Here is a 21,325-nt window from a genome sequence, read left to right on the forward strand (position 1 = left end):
CCTGGCTCTGCTGGTACTGCCCCGCCTTCATGTTTCACATTTTGGGCTCTTTCTAAGCTTTTTGTGTGAAGACTTTTACAAATCCAAGGACAAATGGATAAAAGTAGAATATTATGTATAGCTCAGTAATACACTGTTTATTTTCATGGTCTATTTTATTTTTGTTAGTTTGTTTGTTTAGAAACATGGTCTTGCTCTGTCACCCCGGCTGGCGTGCAGTGGTGCGATCTCAGCTCACTGCAGCCTCAACCTCCTGGGCTCAAGCAGTCCTTGTGCCCCAGCCCCTCAAGTAGCTGGGACTACAGGTATATGCCACCATACCTGGCTAGTTTGTTTTGTAGAGACAAGGTTTCACCATGTTTCCCACTGGTCTCAGACTTCTGGGCTCAAGCAATCCACCTGCCTCTGCCTCCCAGAGTGCTGGGATTACTTACAGGCGTGAGCTACTGAGCCCAGCTTTATATTTTTAGAGACAGGATCTCACTCTGTCATCCAGGCTGGAGTGCAGTGGCACAATTACAGCTCACTGAAGACTTGACTTCCCCTGTCTCAAGTGATTCTCCCACCTCAGCCTCCTGAATAGCTAGGACTGCGAGTATAGGCCATCACAGCTGGCTAATTTTTTTTACTTTTATTTTTTGTAGAGACAATGTCTTGCTTTGTTGCCCAGGCTGGTCTCAAACTCCTATGCTCAAGCATTTCTCCCATCTTGACCTCCCAAAGTGCTGAGATTATAAGTGTGAGCCACCATGCCAGGCCTTTATTTTACATATATATATATATGGTGAAACAATAAAGACTATATATTTGGTCCTTGTGCCTAGTTCCTCACACAGAGCTTCTGAAACATTTAGAATTTAGAATTTCCTGAGTGATAAGAACATTGTTTGTTATTCATAACAAGCTCCTTTCAACAATAGAACACATGCTAATGAGATGAGGTTGAAAGTATGACCCATGAGGAGGTGTGCTACATTCGAAAAGAGCCTCATGAATTTTCTAATTTATGTAAACAAAAATCTGGACAACAGACACGGGAATGGATATTAAGGGTGTGGTATAATGGTGGAAGGAATGTAGAGTTGGATCAGGCTGAGTTTATCGATTTGGGCCCACTAAGTAGGGACACTGCATTTAATGTTGCAGCTTGGGGAGTTAAAAATGGTTCTAATAGTTTATTTGCTTTGTTTGCTGAAATATGGTTTAAAAGATGGCCCAATGTGAGTGAGCTGGAAATGCCTGCTCTCCCTTGATTTAATGTAGGCGAAGGGATCCAAAGGCTTAGGGAGATTGGGATGGTGGAGTGGATTAGTCATTTTAGACCTACTCATCCCAGCTGGGAGGGTCCAGAAGATATATCCTTGACTAATGCCTTGCAAAATAGATTTGTGAGGGCAGCACCCGCATCTTTGAAGAGCCCTGTAATTGCTCTTCTCTGTATGTCAGATCTAACGGTGGGAACCGCAGTCACTCAACTACAAAATTTAAATACAATGGGAATAATTGGATCCCGAGGTGGCAGTGTCCAAGTGGCAGCACTCAACTGTCAAAGGCAAGGTATGCATAGCTACCGTAATGGACAGCAGAGGCAAAGCAGCAATCAGAATAGTCTGACTCACATAGAGCTGTGGTATTGGCTAATTAATCATAGTGTTCTTAGAAAATGAATTGATAGGAAGCCTACTGCATTCTTACTTAATTTATATAAGCAGAAAACTTCTAGGCCAAATGGAAAAAAAGACTAATTTGAATTATGAAAACAGAGAATCATGGCCCCTCAATCAATCTCCAGATTTGAGTCACTTTACAGACCCAGAACCCCTTGAATGAAGGGGAGGCCATGTCCCCTTAAGGAAGGACTCCCACTACATTACAAACAATTTATGCAGTGAATCTTTCTCCCACCATTTCCCCAGGAGACCTTTTAGCAGGGTAACTGTGTAGCCTTTTAGTAGGGTAACTGTGCATTTGGGAAAGGGAAATGATCAGACATTTAGGGGACTACTGGACACTGGCTCTTAGCTGACGTTGATTCCAGGGGACCCAAAACATCATTGTGGTCCTCCAGTTAAAGTAGGGGCTTATGGAGGTCAAGTAATTAATGGAGTTTTAGCTCAGGTTCGAGTTACAGTGGGTCCAGTGGGTCCCCGAACTCATCCTGTGGTCATTTCCCCAGTGCCAGAATGCATAATTGGCATAGACATACTTAGCGGCTGGCAGAACCCCCACATTGGCTGGTAGAATGAGGGCTATTATGGTGGGAAAGACCAAATGGAAGCCATTAGAGCTGCCTCTTCCTAGAAGAATAGTAAATCAAAAACAATATTGCATCCCTGGAGGGATCATGGAGATTAGTGCTACCATCAAGGACTCGAAAGACGCAGGGGTGGTGATTCCCACCACATCCTTGTTCAACTGTCTCCCATTTGGCCTGTGCAGAAGACAGATGGATCCTGCAGAATGACAGTGGATTATCGTAAGCTTAACCAAGTGGTGACTCCAAGTGCAGCTGCTGTACCAGATGTGTTTTCATTGCTTGAGCAAATTAACACACCTCCTGGTACCTGGTATGCAGCCATTGATTTGGCAAATGCATTTTTCTCCATTCTTGTCCATGGGTTCCTCCTACCTTTAAGTCAACAGGCCAAGAAGGCAGTTACAGTGTTGGCTGGGGTGATTGACCTAGACTATCAAGTCTAGGTCTACTACTGAAATCAATCTACTACTCCACAATGGAGTTAAGGAAGAGTATGCATGGAATACAGGAGATCCATTAGGGCGTCTCTTAGTGTTACCATGCCCTTTGATTAAAGTCAGTGAGAAACTACAACAGCCCAATTCAGGCAGGACTACAAATGACCCAGACCCTTCGTGAATGAAGGTTTGGGTTACTCCACCAGGAAAAAAACCATGATCTGCTGAGGTGCTTGCTGAAGGCAAAAATAATACAGAATGGGTAGTAGAAGAAGGTAGTCATCAATACCAGCTATGACAACGTGACCAGCTGCAGAAACGAGGACTGTAGTTGTCATGAGTATTTCCTCCTTCTTTCACTAAAAACATGTTTGTGCATGTACACACTTGTACTAAGAAAATATCTTCATTTTATTTCCTTTTTCCTTTAGCATGTGACATAAGATTTATGTACTTCTCGTCAGCATTTAGGTATTGTTAACTTTATGAAATAGTATTTGGGTTGGGGATTGTTGCATTTCTGGTTGTGCAAAGGATAGTTGTATTATGCTAGGCATAATTATGACCTTATTATTGTCCTTATTTGAAGATTTGTACGATCTCAGGAGATGTGTATGGGTTCAGGTTGACAAGGGGTGGACTTGTGGTGGTTAATACTGAGTGTCAACTTCATTGGATTGAAGGATAGAAAGTATTGATCCTGGGTGTCTCTGTGAGGGTGTTGCCAGAGGAAATTAGCATTTGAGTCAGTGGGCTGGGAAGGGCAGACCCGCCTTATTCCGGTTGGGCACAATCTAATCATCTGCCAGTGAGCTAGAATATAAGCAGGCAGAAAAATGTGAAAACAGAGATTGGTCTAGCCTCCCAGCCTACATCTTTCTCCCGTGCTGGACGCTTCCTGCTCTCAAACATTAGACTCCAAGTTCTTCAGTTTTGGAACTCAGACTGGCTCTCCTTGCTCTTCAGCCTGTAGACAGCCTATTGTGGGACCTCGTGACCATGTGAGTTAATACTTAATAAACTCCCATATATATATGGAAGTTATCATATAGGTAGAACTGGAAGTTTTCATATCCACCTGGACACGTTGGGCTCTCTATATTTATTCCATTAATTCTATCCCTCTAGAGAATGCTGACTAATACAAGCGTGGTGGCTCACACTTGTAATTCCAGCACTTTGAGAGGCTAAGTGGGGACAATCACTTAAGACAGGAGTTTGAGACCAGCCTGGGAAACATGGCAAAACCCTGTCTCTTCAAAAAATACAAAAATTAGCTGGGTGTGGTGATGCACACCTGTAGTCCCAGCTACTCAGGAGGCTGAGGTGGGAGAATCACTCAAAACTGGGAGGTTGAGGCTATACTGAGCCATGATCACACCACTGTACTCCAGCCTGGGTGACAGAGGAAGACCCTGTCTGAAAAACAAACAAACAAACAAAAACTAAAAAAACCCTTAACTGATGGGGTTTGGAGAGCTCCCAAGTTGGTGACCACATTAAGTTCTTGGGACAGTGGTGCCAGGAGAGGGCATGGAGGCTTTGCACCCCTCCCCTGATGCCCTGCTCAATGCATCTCTTCCATTTGGCTATTCCTGAAGATAATCCTTTATAATAAACCGGTAATGGTAAACGAAGCACTTTCCTGAGTTTTGTGAGCTGTTCTTGCAAATTATTAAACCCAACGAGGTGCTTGTGGTAAAGGGGAGGAAAGACTTTTCCTCTACCTTCTTAGGTTTTGTGGTTGTATCTAAGGATTAAACTGAGAAAAGGCAGGTTAACAGGAGATAAGGATACACATTTTATTTGACATTAACACTTTTACATGACAGGGGAACCTTCATAGAAGAGAAATGAAGACCCAAAGAAGCCGACAGGCCTGTGTGCTTACATACCATGTTAACAAAGAATGATAAATTGTACAGCTGTGACAAGACAAGGCAAAGGGTCTTGGGCTATGCACAGTGAACTGTGGGAAAATAACTAGGAAATATATGGTGAAAATTAATGGAAGATAAGACTTATTTTAGTGTTTGTACAGATTCATCTCAGTGTCCATGCCTCACTTCTGTTGACAAGAATGTTCTCAAAAAGTAAAGGAAACCAAGATTTGTGCAGGGGTTTCCTCTGCCCATTCCTCCCACCTCACCCTTCAAACCTAAACTCGAGCCTGTTGCTCACTGACCTAACATTGCTCTCACCATCGCTCTCAGCGATGCTGATGTGCAAAAGCAGGTAAAGCATATGGTGGCTTTCGTTGAACAAGAAGCCAATGAGAAAGCAGAAGGAATAGATGCAAAGGTAGAAGAAGAGTTCAACATAGACAAAGATTGGCTCGTGCAAGCCCAAAGACTAAAGATTATGGAATATTATGAGAAGAAAGAGAAACAGATTGAGCAGCAGAAGAAAATTCAGATGTCCAATTTGATGAATCAAGCAAGACTCAAAGTCCTCAGAGCGAGATGACCTTATCACAGGTTTGTACCAGTTGCTGGAGCCCCGAATGATTCATTGTTGCAGGAAACAAGATTTCCCTCTGGTAAAGGCTGCGATGCAAAAGGTAATCCCTATGTACAAAATTGCCTGCAAAAAAGATATTGATGTCCAAATTGACCAGGAGTCCTACCTGCCGGAGGACGTAGCTGGCGGAGTTGAGATATATAATGGGGATCGTAAAATAAAGGTTTCCAATACCCTGGAAACTGGCTGGATCTCATAATCCAGTAGATGATGCCAGGAGTTGGGGGGTGCTTGTTTAGGGCAAATGCCAACAGGAAGTTTTTGGACTAAGCCTTCGGGAGGTGGAGCTCACCCTCAGCTCTCCTGCTGTGATGTGGAAGCTTCTGATATTTGAAGAAATACAAATGTCTCTGTAACTTCCTCTTTACTGCCCCAGTATTGCTCTGTATTTATCAGTGATGCCCCTTTGTCACCAATGCCTTGCCTAATTGTTCACAATGGTGGAAAGCTTTGTGTAATATGATCAGGACTCACCTCCAGTTCATCCGAAAGGAAAAAAAAAAAAATTCTCCTCTTCCTGGTATAAAGAGGTTGCATTTCTCATGGGAAATTTATGTCCTGGTGTTTTTTTTTTTTTTCTTTTTTCTTTTTTTACAGAATTTTGCTCTGTCACCCAGGCTGGAGCACAGTGGTGTGATCTCAGCTCACTGCAACCTCCATTACTCAGGTTCAAGTGATTCTTGTGCCTCAGCCTCCTGAGCAGCTGGGATTACAGGCACGCACTACCACACATGGCTAATTTTTGTATTTTTAGTAGAGTTGGGTTTTTGCCATGTTGGCCAGGCTAGTCTCAAACTGCTGGCCTCAAATCATCCACCTGCCTCAGCCTTCCAAAGTGCTAGCATTATAGGCATGAGCCACTGTGCCTGGTCTATGTCCTGTTTTAAGGTAGAAAGGTGTAGATCAGAGAGCTCTGAGAGCCCTTCCTACCTCTGGTATCTCTCAAGCACCTTCAGGTCAAAATAACCAATATGCCAAAGTGGCATATTTTGGGTGACATGTTCTGGTTCACTTCATGGGGAGCCCCTGATTTATAGCTGGTTGGTCAGAAATACAGGTAGAAACCTGGGAGTTGCAACTGGCATCTGAAGTTAGGGCAGTCTTGTGGGACTGAGCCCTTAACCTGTGGGGTCTGTGCTACTGCCAAGTAGTGAATGGCAGAATGGAATTGAATTGTAGTACTCCCCGTTGGTATCTAGAGAATCAGAGAATTGGCTTTGGGTGAAAGAAAAAAAAATCGCACACTTGGTGTCCGAAGTGAGTAAAAACAGCTCAGACATATCTGTATATCTACATTTATATAGATATATTGATATATTAGTCTTTTTAAGGTATCTGTCCCTGTAATTGGGAGTTGATGAAAAGCATAGAAGAAGAACATAGACTTTGCGTTTCGCTAAGCCCAGGTTCGAATTCTGTTTCTCGCATTTCCTAGATGTGTGACCTTCAGCAGGTCACTTAAACTTTGTGAGTCTTAGATTCCTCGTCTCCATTACTAGCTTCACAGAGTTGTTGCATTACATGAAATAAGGTGGGCAGGGCAGGGTACACAGCTGGGGGGGGGGCTGACTTATTGAAGTCAGCCCTTAAGATTGAATCTTTAGCATAGAGGGAGAAGGAAAGGATGAAGGTCCGAGGAGCTGGATAGGCCCTTCTGCTTCTGGCATCCAGCTTGTGTAGCTAGGCCTGCCCATTCAGCCCATTCATTGTTCACTAGACTTTATTCTAAGTCGGACTCAGAGCTACGATGTATGAGAAAACTGTGTGGTATTTTTACACTTTCATGGATGAGCACCTTTCCATGTTGACACACTGTGGCATGGAAACTGTAGAATTTGTTATTACCAGGTTTATCAAATCCCTGGTTGCTCACCAGGTCTCCTGTCACACTAATTAGGGTATCTAACTGGTGTTGGTTGCCTTAAATGCATATTTATCCTTGTCTACAAGCATAATTATTCTTGGCTTTTTTTTTTTTCCTTCAACATGTATAGGAAAATAAAAACACAGAAAAATAATGTAGTAAAACATATCGAAGTTTGATGACATTTAAATTCCTAGAAACTTTGCAAGTGTTATTAAAATTAGTGAAGAGTTTGTCCTGTGCTGATGTGCAAGGCTATTCATAGAATAACACTTGCCCCACCTGTTCTCTACTTTCATTCCCAAAGGTACCATCTGACACTTGGGTGTGGGGGCTTTTGACAACACAAAACTGCCACTGTCACAAGGAGCCCCAGCTGCATTACAAGATAGAAAACACTCCCCTTTTCCATTATGTCAACAGTGATGCTGTATGTTTTTTGTTCTTCCAGCTGCTTGTTCCCTGAGTCAGGTATTGCTATATATTTAGCGCCCCAGTGGTTCACCTCAGAGACATTCTGCAATGTGTATCCTAAAGCAAGAGACAGGCCCAAACCTACCCGACCATCTATTTGACAATAGTCATTGCTAGAATCTTTAATATGTTACTAATGATGATGTCATGCCTAGAGCAGCAGCACCCGATAACTACTGAGCACTTAAATAAAGGTTATTATTAGGACTAACTCCAAACCTCTTGGGCAAACAAGCCTAGGGGATATTTTTGTCATGTGATACAGGTGCCCATGGTCCAATCAACTCGGTCATCTGAACAAAGCAAGCTCAACATTGGAAATCATTTCTAGTAAAAATACTTAGTTTAAATTACCACATTTTTAACAGGATTCCTAATTAGACCCCACTTTTCTGAATATATAGAGGAAAAGGTGCTTTTCTTTTTAGTATACATATGTTCTTATATGGGCTACAGTTAGCACTTTGAATTGCCAAGGCTGATCTCAGACGCCTGATTACAGACACCTGCCACCATACCTGGCTAATTTTTGTGGTTTTAATAGAGACGGAGTTTCTCTATGTTGGCCAGGCTGGTCTCGAACTCCTGACCTCAGGTGATCCACCCGCCTTGGCCTCCCAAAGTGCTGGGATTATAGGCATGAGCCACTCGCCTGGCCACAAAAGCTCTTGAATGGATTGGTTTATTAACCGCTTAGTTTCAGTTTCAGGTACATTCTAAAACAGCATTACCCAACAGAACTTTTGGCAATGATGGAGATGTTCCATATCTTGTCTAATCATGTCTAATACAGTAGCTATTGGCCACCTGTGGCCACTGGGCTTTTCAAATGTGGCTAGTGCTGCTGAATAACTGAATTTAAGTTTACATTTGGCCGGGCGCGGTGGCTCAAGCCTGTAATCCCAGCACTTTGGGAGGCCGAGAAGGGCGGATCACGAGGTCAGGAGATCGAGACCATCCTGGCGAACACAGTGAAACCCCTTCTCTACTAAAAAATACAAAAAACTAGCCGGGCGAGGTGGCTGGCGCTTGTAGTCCCAGCTACTCGGGAGGCTGAGGCAGGAGAATGGCGTAAACCCGGGAGGCGGAGCTTGCAGTGAGCTGAGATCCAGCCACTGTACTCCAGCCTGGGCGGCAGAGCGAGACTCCGTCTCAAAAAAAAAAAAAAAAAAAAAAAAGTTTACATTTAAATAGACACAGGTAACTAGTGTTTTCAAATATTCACTGCAGCTCTAGAAAAACAGAAAAGACCTTACAGGCTTTAGTGGTATGTTTTGAAATATTGGCATAAAATTAAATAGACAAATCCCCAACCAGATGGAAACATAGTTTAACAAAATCTAAACCGAACCAAAGTTTAGCAATACCATAAAATCCTTTGTAAAATGTCTTTTCTATTATTCTAGAGCTGCGGTGAATATTGGCTCTCCATATTCGTGAGTTCCACATTCATAGATTCAGCCAACAGAAGACAGAAATCATACTAAAAAAGAATTGAATCTGTGCTGTACATGTACAGACCTTTTTCTTGTCATTATTCCCTAAACAATACAGTATAACTATGTACATGACATTTTTTGTTGTAGTTAGTATTATAAATAATCTAGAGATTATTGAAAGTATATGGGAGGGTAGGCATAGGTTGTATGAAAATACTATACCATTTTCTATCAGGCACTTGAGCATACTCAGATTTTGGTTTCCAGGGGAGATCCTAGAACCAATTTTCCATGGATACTGAGGGACAACTGTATGTATGTGTGTGTAATTTTTAAAAATAAATGTAAAACCTAGAGATTTTCTAAAACCAGTGATGTGGGGCAAAAGTAAAAGCACAAGAAACTGATGAGCCTCTCAGGTTTCATGGATAGTTTTTACATATGAAAGCTTGACAATCTTCCCCACAGGATGGGACTTTATGAATGTAATTGAACCTCTTGCAATAGAGAAAGCAGATGTCTTATTCTTGTAGTGTCCCTTCTAAAAAATGTTCCTCAGCTGGCCCGTACTACCAAGCATTCCATAAGACATGCATTGTGCTAAATGACTGAAGGAATTCATAACCAAGCCACTGAAGAAGGGTGTCAACTGCTACATGCACACTAGAGAATACAGCAGCAGATGACTCTGCAATCAGGCTCTCTTGTCATTATTGCCTTACACCTGCCAGACTCTGGTCCTTGATGTCCGGGAGACCAAACTTTCCACCAAGTACAGAAACAGATTGAACTATACTTTATTTCTGAGTGGAGAGCACAGATGATCCTAATTCTCCAGACCACTGTTACAAAGTGAAATTTAAAGCTAACATAGGCCGGGCACGGTGGCTCACACCTGGAATCCCAGCATGTTAGGAGGCCAAGCCGGGTGGATCACTTGAGGTCAGGAGTTTGAGACCAGCCTGGCCAAAGTGGTGAAACCCCATCTCTACTAAAAATACAAAAATTAGCCGGGCATGGTGGTGGGTGTCTGTAATCCCAGCTACTCAGGAGGCTGAGGTGGGAGGATCGCTTGAGCCCAGGAGGCGGAGGCCGCAGTGAACCGAGATTATGTCACTGCACTCCAGCCTGGGTGACAGAGTGAGACTCTGTCTCAATAAACAAACAAACAAATAAAAATAAATAAATAAATAAAATAAAGCCAACATAGAAAGAGGCAGGGATGTGAAGACTAAAGTTGTTTTTTCTCAACTTCTTAATGACCTTGCACAAAAAAGAGAGAATTCAAGTTTGCTTAGTGAATTGGATGGAATGAGGTTTAAGAGACAACTTAAGACTGTTACAGGATGATTGTATGGGTAACACTAACATCCTAACAGATAAGCCTTGGTGATCTCGTCCTCCTTTCCAGCATGCCAGCAGTGATGTGCTCTATATTTCCTGCTCTCCTCCAAGCTGCTTGCTCCGTGACTTGGTATTGCTGTATCACCAGGACCAAATGGTTTACCTCCTAGATATTCTGTAATTTGTGATCTGAAGCAGGAGATGGGCTCAAACCTGTCTGATTGATGAGTCATAAGTGCGTCCACTTAATTCCAGCAATGTACAAAGGCATTATTTGCATCACATTTAGTACCATTATTTGTGAAATGCCTACTTTTACAAGTGATTGTGTTGATTGGGGTCTTAAAGTTTCTTAAATTCCAAATAGAAAAAACTGATTCTGCCTATCTTGATGTCAAGGGGAATTTGTCGGGAGATTTTGGAGTCTCCTAGGGAATCAAAAGGGAAACAAAAGAGCCAAATAGTGGAAGACCAGGAACCCAAGTGCCCGTTCCAGGGCCTGAGCAGCCTGGCCAGGACCTCCTCCTAGGGTCCAGCCAGCTCTAAAGACTTCTAGACCTGTCTCTCAAGAACAAATGTCACAAATCCGGGGCAAGACATTGATTGGCCCAGACTGGGTCAGCAGTCCACCTCTAGACCCATCAGCTATGGCTAGGGCAGGAGTGGATCTAGGTTTTATGGGGACTGAAACTCACACAATTTGGAAAGCGCCCCCCTTGAAATAACTAGCGTCTGTTTTACATTGTACAAATACAATGCCCACAGCACTCCAAAGAAATCAGGACAGAAGAAATTACAAATACAAAGTGCCTACAGCCACTCTCAAGAGAGGAAGTGAGATGGAAGAAAAATCAAAGTGGGAAGAAGAGCCTGTGGTCTTAAATTGTTGTGGTTGAAGAGGTGGATTATTCTCTTTGCAATTCTTATAAAAACATTTGGCCATGTTAACACAGTTTTAGGGTCTCTCCTAAGACTTTGGAAGGAACTCATGCACTGAGGGGCACTGAAACTTTTTTTTTTTTTTTTTTTTTTGAGATAGAGTCTCACTCTTTTGTCTAGGCTGAAGTGCAGTGGTGCAATCTTGGGTCACTGCAACCTCTGCCTCCCAGGTTCAAGCGATTCTCCTGTCTCAGCCTCCTGAGTAGCTGGGACTACAGGCGCACACGACCACGCCTGGCTATTTTTATGTTTTTAGTAGAAACTGGGTTTCACCATGTTGGCCAGGCTGGTCTCGAACTCTAGTGATCTGTCTGCCTCAGCCTCCCAAAATGCTGTAATTACAAGTGTGAGCCACCGCACCCGGCCAGGGGCACTGAAACTTAAGCATCATTTGTTTCACGGAAGGGGCAAAGTCTTTTTTTTTTTTTTTTTTTTTTTTAATTTAAGGATGAGGGCCCTCATGGTAACTATAGGAAGAGAGCAATTCTTCAAAAAAGGGAGAGGTTGCAAAGACAGAATAACAGCGGACCACTATCTTATCCTGCACCTTCAGAGATGGAAACTTCTTGCTGCATCCTCACATGGCGGAAGGAAGAAATCCTTTGTCCTCACATCATGGGAGGGGCAGTGGGAGTAGGGCACTCCCGTCAACCTTTTATAAGGGTACTAATCCTGCTTATGAGGGCAGAGACCTAATGACTTAATCACTTCCAAAAAGGTCCTACCTTTTACATTTTATTTTTATTTTTTATTTTTGAGACAGGGTCTTGCTCTGTTACCCAGGCTAGAGTGCAGTGGTGTGATCATAGCTCACTGCATCCTCAACCACCTAGGCTCAAGCGATCCTCCATCCTCAGCCTCCCAAGGAGCTGGGACTATGGGTGCACACTACCACACTCAGTTAATATTTCTATTTTTTGTAGAGATGACATCTCACTATGTTGCCCTGGCTGGTCTTGAACTCATGAGCTCAAGTGATCCTCCCACTTCAGCCTCCTAAAATGTTGATATTACAAGTGTGAGCCACTGTGCTTGTCTGAGGACATGTTCATGTCAAAGCCAAAGTTCTTTTTGCTCCATCATGCTACCCAGCTTACAATTTTGGACTTACAATTTTTGTGAGGATTTATGAACAGTCATTCAATCAGTATGTGTGACTAGGTCTTCTTCATAATCTCAATCAAATTATTTAATTAATGACCAAATAACTATTTTTTTTAAGTCAAGGAAGAAAAGAATGGCCTTGCCTTTTGGAGAATCAAAGAGCCCAGAAGTCTGAATGAATCTTCTCTCAGGTGAGATTGTTGTTTGGAGTATGTGTTTAACTTGCTAATCAAAACATTTTTACATTGCAACTTGTTTTTCTTAATTTGTTTTCTCTACTAATGGCTTTGAACTGAGTTCTGTTAATCTTATGTATGCAATAAGGAAGAAAGTATTTTTGAGAGAACTTTTTCTCAATTCAAATCAGTTAAATAGTATAGTTTTTCTAATTTTCTATATATTACTGGACATATAGATGTCACAATATAGATAAATAATTCATTAAAATTAAATTCAAAAACATCTGTTGAAGTCTGGTTCTGTGTAGGACACTATGTTTAGGCCCTATGATGGATACAAAGATGAGTAAGTCATAGATCCTGTCCTTGAGAAGCCGATTCTAACCAAGATATACAGCATTTGCACAAATAAAGAAAATACAGGCCGGGCGCGGTGGCTCAAGCCTGTAATCCCAGCACTTTGGGAGGCCGAGACGGGCGGATCACGAGGTCAGCAGATCGAGACCATCTTGGCTAACACGGTGAAACCCCGTCTCTACTAAAAAATACAAAAAACTAACCGGGCGAGGTGGCGGGCACCTGTAGTCCCAGCCACTCGGGAGGCTGAGGCAGGAGAATGGCATAAACCTGGGAGGCGGAGCTTGCAGTGAGCCGAGATCCAGCCACTGCACTCCAGCCTGGGCGACAGAGCTAGACTCCGTCTCAAAAAAAAAAAAAAAAAGAAAGAAAATACATAGTCCACATGCTCAGTGTCCTGAATGAGTCTGAGCAATTTGCAAAGAGATTTGAAGAGGAGACAGATGATATTCAGTTGTGGGGAGACGTCAAGATGCCTAGTGACAGTTGGTAAAGGAATAGGGCGCCTGGAGATAGGAACACTGCAGTTGGAGGAATAGTGGAAGAGGAGATCCAGGCAGGAAAGAAATGGAACACGTGTTAGCCCCGTGGGATTGAAAATGGGACCTGAAAATGAAATGGAGCCCATACTTTGGAGGGTCTTAAAAGTCCAGATGAAGACTTTACATTTCATTTCACAGGATATGAAAAAACTATTGAAAGTTTTGACCATGAGAATGATACAAAAAACATTACTACAGAAAAATAATCCGACGATTGTGCTTAAAATGGATTGAAGTGGGGAAAGACCAGAGATTGGTGGAAAGTCATTAGAATGTGAACTGGGGTAGTGGTAGCAAGAATAAAGAAAATGGGATGGATGGAAGAGACATTTCATAGGCAGAATCCACAGTACTAACATTTGATTGAAACAGGAGAGATGGAAAGAGAAACTACTGTGGTTTCCAGCTGGGGTGACTGAATAATGATCCCCTTCAAAGAAATAAGGATGTCAGAAGGGATCACGCTCAAGTACTGGTTTAAATAGGTTAAGTTTGAGGTCCTAGTGGGCTTATCTGGTGGAGAAGTTCATCTGGCAGTTGAAAATTTCAGTCTGGAAGGTGGGAAAGAAGTCTAGGTAAATTTAAAAAGGAGGAAAAGGAATTGTGTTTTTTGTTTGTTTGTTTTTGTTTTTTTGAGACTGAGTCTTGCTCTGTCACCCAGGCTGGAGTGCAGTGGTATGATCTCTGCTCACTGCAACTTCTGCCTCCCAGGTTCAAGCAATTTTCCTGCTTCAGCTTCCTGAGTATCTGGGATCACAGGCGCCCACCACCATGCCTGTCTAATTTTTTGTGTTTTTACTAGAGATAGGGTTTTGTCATGTTGACCGGGCTGATACTGAACTCTTGACCTCAAGTGATCTGCTCACCTTAGCCTCCCAGTGTTGGGATTACAGCATGAGCCACTGCACCTGGACAAAAAAAAAAAAAAAAAGTTTCTTAAGTTGCATAAAGTTGCATAAGTTAAAGTGTGATACTGTTTTTTTTTCTTTTCTTTCTTTCTTTCTTTCTTTTTTTTTTTTTTTTTTTGTTGTTGTTGAGACGGAGTCTCGCTCTGTCGCCCAGGCTGGAGTGCAGTGGCCGGATCTCAGCTCACTGCAAGCTCCGCCTCCCGGGTTTACGCCATTCTCCTGTCTCAGCCTCCCGAGTAGCTGGGACTACAGGCGCCTGCCACCTCGCCCGGCTAGTTTTTTGTATTTTTAGTAGAGACAGGGTTTCACCATGTTAGCCAGGATGGTCTCGATCTCCTGACCTCGCGATCCGCCCGTCTCGGCCTCCCAGGCTTGAGCCACCGCGCCCGGCCTTTCTTTTTTTTTTTTTTTTTTTATTTTTTATTTTGAGATGGAGTCTTGGACTGACACCCAGGCTGGAGTGCAGTGGCTCGATTTCGGCTCACTGCAATCTCCGCCTCCCGGGTTCAACTGATTCTCCTGCCTCAGCCTCGCGAGTAGCTGGGATTACAGGTGCCCGCCACCACGCCCAGCTGCTTTTTGTATTTTAAGTACAGATGGGGCTTCACCACGTTGGCCAGGCAGACCTCGAACTCCTGACCTCGTGATTCGTCCGCCTTGACCTCCTAAAGCACTTGGATTACAGGCATGAGCCACCGTGCCTGGTCAAAGTGTGATACTGTTACACACTTTCTCTAGATATTAGAAGAAAGAGGGGATTGTAGGATTCTGGGAGCTGCCATTCAAGGGATATAGAGGCATAGGGAAAATTAATATGAATTGGATCCTAGAAAGACAGGTCATAGCAAGGGGAAATATCCAGATTAGAAAAGCATTGCAAAATGCTGTTCAGAAAAAGCGAAATCCTACCTGGGGATATTCACAAACCCGTGGTGGGCCATGCTGTGTTTCTTAGCTCGCTGGGGAGGGACCTTTTCTCACTGCCCTTTCTGTCATTCTCACCCTGTCTCACAGTTTGAACAAGAGGACCTATGAGTTCTCTTCCAAACCGAAATTTCATTATTATTATAACTTCTTAGGAAGTTTCTTTTTCCTAAACACATTGCAAATTTGCTTTGTAGAATTTTAACCTTAGGGCCAATTATTCTGGATAAGAAAATTGTTGGACAGTGGCCACAGTAACTAATTTTCTTAAAGATGCTTAAGTTCAAGGTTAAGGAGTTAGCTATAGTGTTCCTGTCAGAGTTCTCAAGGCTTTGGAGGGTCTGATTATATTTGAAGCTAAACATCAAAAAATTTACCAAGACAGAATTGTCTAATGTGTTCTATTTAGCATTGCAAACCATAGCTTAAAAATGCGCATTGAGACCCCTTTAAAATGCTGGCATTGGAGAAGGAACCAACAGCCTGTGTAGCTGAATTCCTTTCACCAGATTTCTCAAGGGGTGCTGCTGGCATTTGTGTGGTACCATTTGTACTTGTGCAGAATGGGGCCACACACTGTGAAACTGCAGCTTCCCTGGCTTTTGTCCACCAAGTGCCAGTAATGCTCCCCATTTATCGTGGCAACTAAAAAACACCACTACACATTTTCTTTTTAAAAATTTTTACTTTATTTATGTTAAGTTCTGAGATACATGTGCAGGATGTGCAGATTTGTTACATAGGTAAATATGTGCCATGGTCACCATGCATTTTCATGGAACTACCTGGCTACTTCCAGTTCTCAACACACTTGTCAAATGGTCAAGATTTGTTTCCATTTCTCCCATTCTGTGCTCTTTCTCCCTTCTCTGTGCTGTCCTCTCTCTAGCCTTCCTTAGTATCTCAGTCTGTTTTCTGTTGCATATAACAGAATACCTGAAACTGGTTAATTTATAATGAAAAGAATGTATTTCTTACAGTTATGGACGCTGAGAAGGCCAAGGTCAAGGAGTTGTATCTGCTGAGAGCCTTCTTGCTGGTGGGGACACTCAACAGAGTTCCTAGGCTGTGTAGGACATCACATGGCGAGAGGACTGGGTGTGCAAGCTCAAGTTGTCTGTCTACTTCTTCTTATAAAGCCAGTTCCATTCCCATGATAACACATTAACACATTAACCCACTTATCCATGAATTGATTAATCCATTTATGAGGGCAGAGCCCTCACTACCCAGTCACCTCTTAAAGGCCCCATCTCTCAATACTGCCATACTGGGGATTAAACTTCAATGTAAGTTTTGGAGGAGACAAATATTCAAACCATACCACCTAGCAAGCATCCTTGCTCTTCCTGTAAATTTTATGTTTGGGTTTTTACTGATAACATATTGTGATAATTCCTTCCTTACTTCCTCCCTCCCTCCCTCCCTCCCTCCCTCCCTCCCTCCCTTCCTTCCTTCCTTCCTTCCTTCCTTCCTTCCTTCCTTCCTTCCTTCCCTCTCTCTCTCTTTCTCTTTCTTTCTCTCTCTCTCTCTTTCTTTCTCTCTCTCTCTCTTTCTTTCTCTCTCTCTCTCTCTTTCTCTCTCTCGTTCTTTCTTTGGCAGAGTCTAGCTTTGTCGCCTAGGCTAGAGTGCAGTGGCTCGATCTCGGCTCACCACAACCTCTGCCTCTCAGGTTCAAGCGATTCTCCTGCCTCAGCCTCCTGAGTAGCTGGGATTGCAGGCACCCGCCACCACACCCGGCTACATTTTTTATATTTTTGGTAGAGACGGGGTTTCACCTGTTTATCAGGCTGGTCTTGAACTCCCGGTCTTGTAATCCACCTACCTCGGGTGGCGGTGGTCCTAAGTGCTGGGATTACCAGCGTGAGTCACCGTGCCCGGCACATTGTGATAATTTAATAATACAGATTTAAAATGGTTATTCCTTTGGTGGGATTTCCATTTTAGCAGGCATGAAAGCCAGCAGCTCCAGGAAAGAAGTTCTATTTGGAGAATTTTGTTGTAACAGCTTTACTGAGGTATGATTGACACACAATAAACTGTGCATATATGTTTTATTATATCTATCTCTCCATGAAACCATTACCACAATCAGTATGTATCACCCCCTCCTCTCTACACTGTGCCCTGGAGACTTTTTTCAAGGCAGTAAACTGGGGCAATCATTAGGTCTCACCTTGATTATTTCCCATCTACCAGCATTCGTTATCTTTTATTGCCTGGTGTCTAGTGTCCTGAAGTCTATTTTTGCATATATTTTGTCCAATTTTTGGTTGTTTCAGGTGGGAGGGTACATAGGGTCCCTATTACTCCATCTTGGCTGGAGGCAGAAAAAAAATAGTAAAATTTTAGGTTTATACCCATATATAAAGAAGAGGATTTGGACTGGTGTTAGATCCTTCCTGGAGTCAGTGATGGTTCTGGAATTTCTATCAAAAAGATCTTTGGGGCAGCAATAGGGGAGGTTAGGGAATTCATTTACCTAGACTGCATGTTTGTGTGGGGTAGATTGAAACTCTTTTTTCCTTAGCAAGCACAGATACATTGCTTTTATGTGGCATAGATATTTATTTGTACTGGCTCACTCAGGGGAAGACTATTGGAGATCCTAGGGAGTGGGGGCACTAAAGTCTCCCCTTCTTTTGGCTTTTGCCTTTGGGAGCCTGCTGTTTCAGGCCAACTCGTCAATTTCATTTCCAGACTATATTAATGAAGATAATCCCGAAGTTCAGAAGGACCTCGATTATCAAAGATTCATGTATGCGTACTATTCTGCCTTTTCCACAAAGACAAAACCACACACTTTTAGAAAACTTTCTTAACAAAGTTAAGTATCCCATACAAGGTTAGTTAGAGAAGTCAACTGAATATGAGATCTCGTTTTCCCCCAGCAGTCCTTCTGTGTAAAGTTAAATAGACTGTAGGGGCTTGAATTTGCTTACCAGAAAGTTAGAATCTAGGACACTCATTTCTGCTGCTTCTTTTCTTCTTCTTCTTCTTCTTTTTTTTTTCTTTTTTGAGGCAGGTTCTGACTGCCTAGGCTGGAGTACAGTGGTGAGATTATGGCTCACTAAAGCCTCAACCTCCTAGGTAGCTGGGATTACAGGCGTGCGCCACTATGCCCAGCTCCACTGCTGCTGCTTAATGTGGTGTTACTGCTTTGAGATTCTACACTTTTATTATATGCTGACTAGGCGATGTGAGGACTTAGCCTAGATCTTCTGGGGTGTGGAAATAAAGCTGACTTGGAATAATGGGAAAAGTCCATGTTTATTTCTATTTTGGCCATGTATAAGACTCTCCCAAGGGCTCCTGGAGAGTACAGACTCCTAGACTCTACTCCAGGCTGTTGAATCCTCAGCTTTAGGGACAGGGTTCAGTTGTCTGTTTTTGGTAGCTACCTAGATGATTCTGTTAGCTAGCTACCAAGGTTTGAGAATTGCTGGCCTAAATAATCTACAACGACATCAATCTTCCCCTGGAGTATTGGAACTCCTGAGTTCATAATATGTCTCTAACTCACCCATCAACTTTTATCTCCACGGCCAAAACCCCGCTATCATCTCTCATCACTTCTGCAACATCTGTAACTACACCCTCCACCTCCATTCTCAGCAGCTGTCTACCTCTGCCTGAATCCATTAGCCACCTTAAAGCCAAAATGATCTTTTCCAAATGTCCCTTTCTTGCTTAAAACCTTTCAGTGGTATTCCATTGCACAGCAAATAAACCTTTTACCACGTCTTGACATCCCTGCAAGACCTGGCCATTGCCTACCACTCCAGCTTAATCTCTTACTTCTCTCACTCATCTCAGCAGAGCACCGCAAACTCTTTCCAGCTCAGACCTTTGAACTTCTTACCCCTCTTAACATTGCTTTTCACATGGCTCACTCTTTCTCATCCTTCAGATCTTAGCTTAAATGTCTGCATCCCAGAGAGGTCTTGCTTGATCACCTAGTTTGAAGTATGCCACCTGTCAACACACACAGGTTTTCTTTATCAGACTGCTTTGCTGATTTCATTGCCCTTTCATAAGTTATAACTACATGTTCATTGCTTACTGTCTGTCTTCCCACTAGAATGCAAGCTCCATGAGAGCTGAGACCTAGATATTCTTGTGCACTGATATATTCCTAGTGTTGTCCCAGTGCTTGGTACATACTAGGTGCTTAATATTTGTTGAATGAATAATCATATTCTTTACAACCTAGCCTGGCTTGCATAATATTGGCTTGTGGGAGTGTGATTTGCTCTAAATCCATGTAATAATAAACCATGTTTGGGCAGAGTTGATGTATTTCCAATATTGCCCTGAAGAATGTGACTTATGAGCTTCTTGGGGGAGGGCTCTGCCTTGTAGCAGGGCACTGAGCGAAATTCTTAACATGGTCTCTGTAATTGGAAGGATTGAGGGAGGGGCAGTTCTAGGAATAGGCAGCCACATGCTCCCGGACTGAAGTCTTCATTTCAGCATGTAATTCCCCACATTTCTAGGATACTTTGAGAGTTCCATTGTTTTCCTCCAATTTAGAAAAATAAAAGAGGTTTTTAGTTCATGTTTGCAGCTGAGTGTGATGGCTCATGCCTGTAATACCAGCACTTTGGGAGGCCAAGGTGGTTAGACTGTTTGAGCACAGGAGTTCAAGACTGGCCTGAGCAACATGGACAAACTCCATCTCTTAAAAAAAAAAAAAAAAAAAGCAACAATTAGCTGAGCTGGTGGCATGTCCCTCTAGTCCAAACTACTCACACCACTGCATTCCAGCCTGGGTGACAGAGTAAGACCCTGTCTTGGCAAAAAAAAAAAAGTAAATGTTTGCAATAGTTGTTTTAGGTTACTGTGGAGGTTAAAACTCTGTTAAAAGTGACAGAAATGCATTTTAGGTTTAAAAAGGGAATTTATAGGAATTACTGGGTCAACTCATGAAATTCAGTATTCATTCAACACGTATATTTAGAAATGGAAATATATAAAGATATAGATGTAGACATAGATCTATCTGTCAGTCTAATCTGGCATATTCGAATTGCTGGGCTCTGTGTTCTATTTTAAAGGTATTAATACTTAGTAAAGTTCAGAAATGGAATCCTGGGAACGTAGGAATGGTAAGAACGGAATTTAGACACAGCTGGAACTGGGGGCTTGAGTGTCCCAGGAATCGGTCCCTGTCTCCTTCTCTGATGTTTGTTTGTCAATTGCATCTTCTGTCCCTGAACACCACATCCTCCATGGGGCAGCAAACGAGTCACTGACTGTCTTAAATTCACATTTTACAGCTTCCACCCACCAGACAAAGGTTAACTCACCCACTTTCTTATATTGAATTTTTAAATCCTGAAGAAAGTTTCTGGTTGCCTAGCTTGAGTAAATGACACACTGCTGAAAAATATTCACCACAGCCGACAGATAGGGTCTTTAAAAACATGGCAGCTTCTGTGTGCTCTGTGTGTAGAGGAGAGAAGTAGTTTCCAGACAAAGAGGGTGAAGAGGGAGCTGGGTCTACTGTCCTATAGTTTTCTAGCACTGTCATCTCCGTAATTAAACATTTGAGTCAGAAGCCTAAACAAAAGGCAGGGTGGGATAGAAAACACTAAGTAGAGGACTAAAGGACGTTATCATGTACAGAGATTTGAAGCACCTCCTAGGTGCCATGTTTTAGGCCTAATGATGAGAAGCTGCAGGTCACAAGACGGATGTTGTTACCTTGGGACATCAGACTTACATAAGGTGTGTATGATTACTTTTCAGGGTAATAGTAAACAACAGGCCTTTAAATACCTCTTGCATATTCCTCTCTCATAGTAGATAAACATATAGGCTCTGGAGCTATACTGGCTGACTTCAAATCCTGACTCTGCCTTAAGCTAGCTATTTAATCTTTCCAGGCTTGACTCTTCTCATAGGTGGAAGGGCTCATAATAGTACCTATCCCACAGGCATGACATGTAAGGGCTAAATCATGTACATAAAAGGTACTTAAACTCTGTGTGGCACATAGTGAGTCTGTATTATTATCAAACGTAGCTCTTTTGTT

At 42.7% G+C, this 21,325-nt stretch overlaps 1 protein-coding gene and 1 pseudogene across 2 annotated transcripts in view; both read left to right on the forward strand.

Moving 5' to 3' along the window:
• The window catches only part of C10H12orf56 (chromosome 10 C12orf56 homolog), a 115,553-nt gene that overhangs the window by 43,084 nt on the left and 51,144 nt on the right, over positions 1-21,325 (forward strand). For both annotated transcript variants that reach the window (XM_010386922.2, XM_010386923.2), the window contains exon 3: positions 12,497-12,569. In XM_010386922.2, the coding sequence (XP_010385224.2) occupies positions 12,497-12,569 (73 nt within the window). The remainder of the gene's footprint in view (positions 1-12,496; positions 12,570-21,325) is intronic.
• On the forward strand, positions 4,885-5,421 carry LOC104680839 (annotated as a pseudogene).

This window comes from Rhinopithecus roxellana, chromosome 10 (genome assembly GCF_007565055.1).
Source record: "Rhinopithecus roxellana isolate Shanxi Qingling chromosome 10, ASM756505v1, whole genome shotgun sequence".
NCBI classification, from domain to species: domain Eukaryota; kingdom Metazoa; phylum Chordata; class Mammalia; order Primates; family Cercopithecidae; genus Rhinopithecus; species Rhinopithecus roxellana.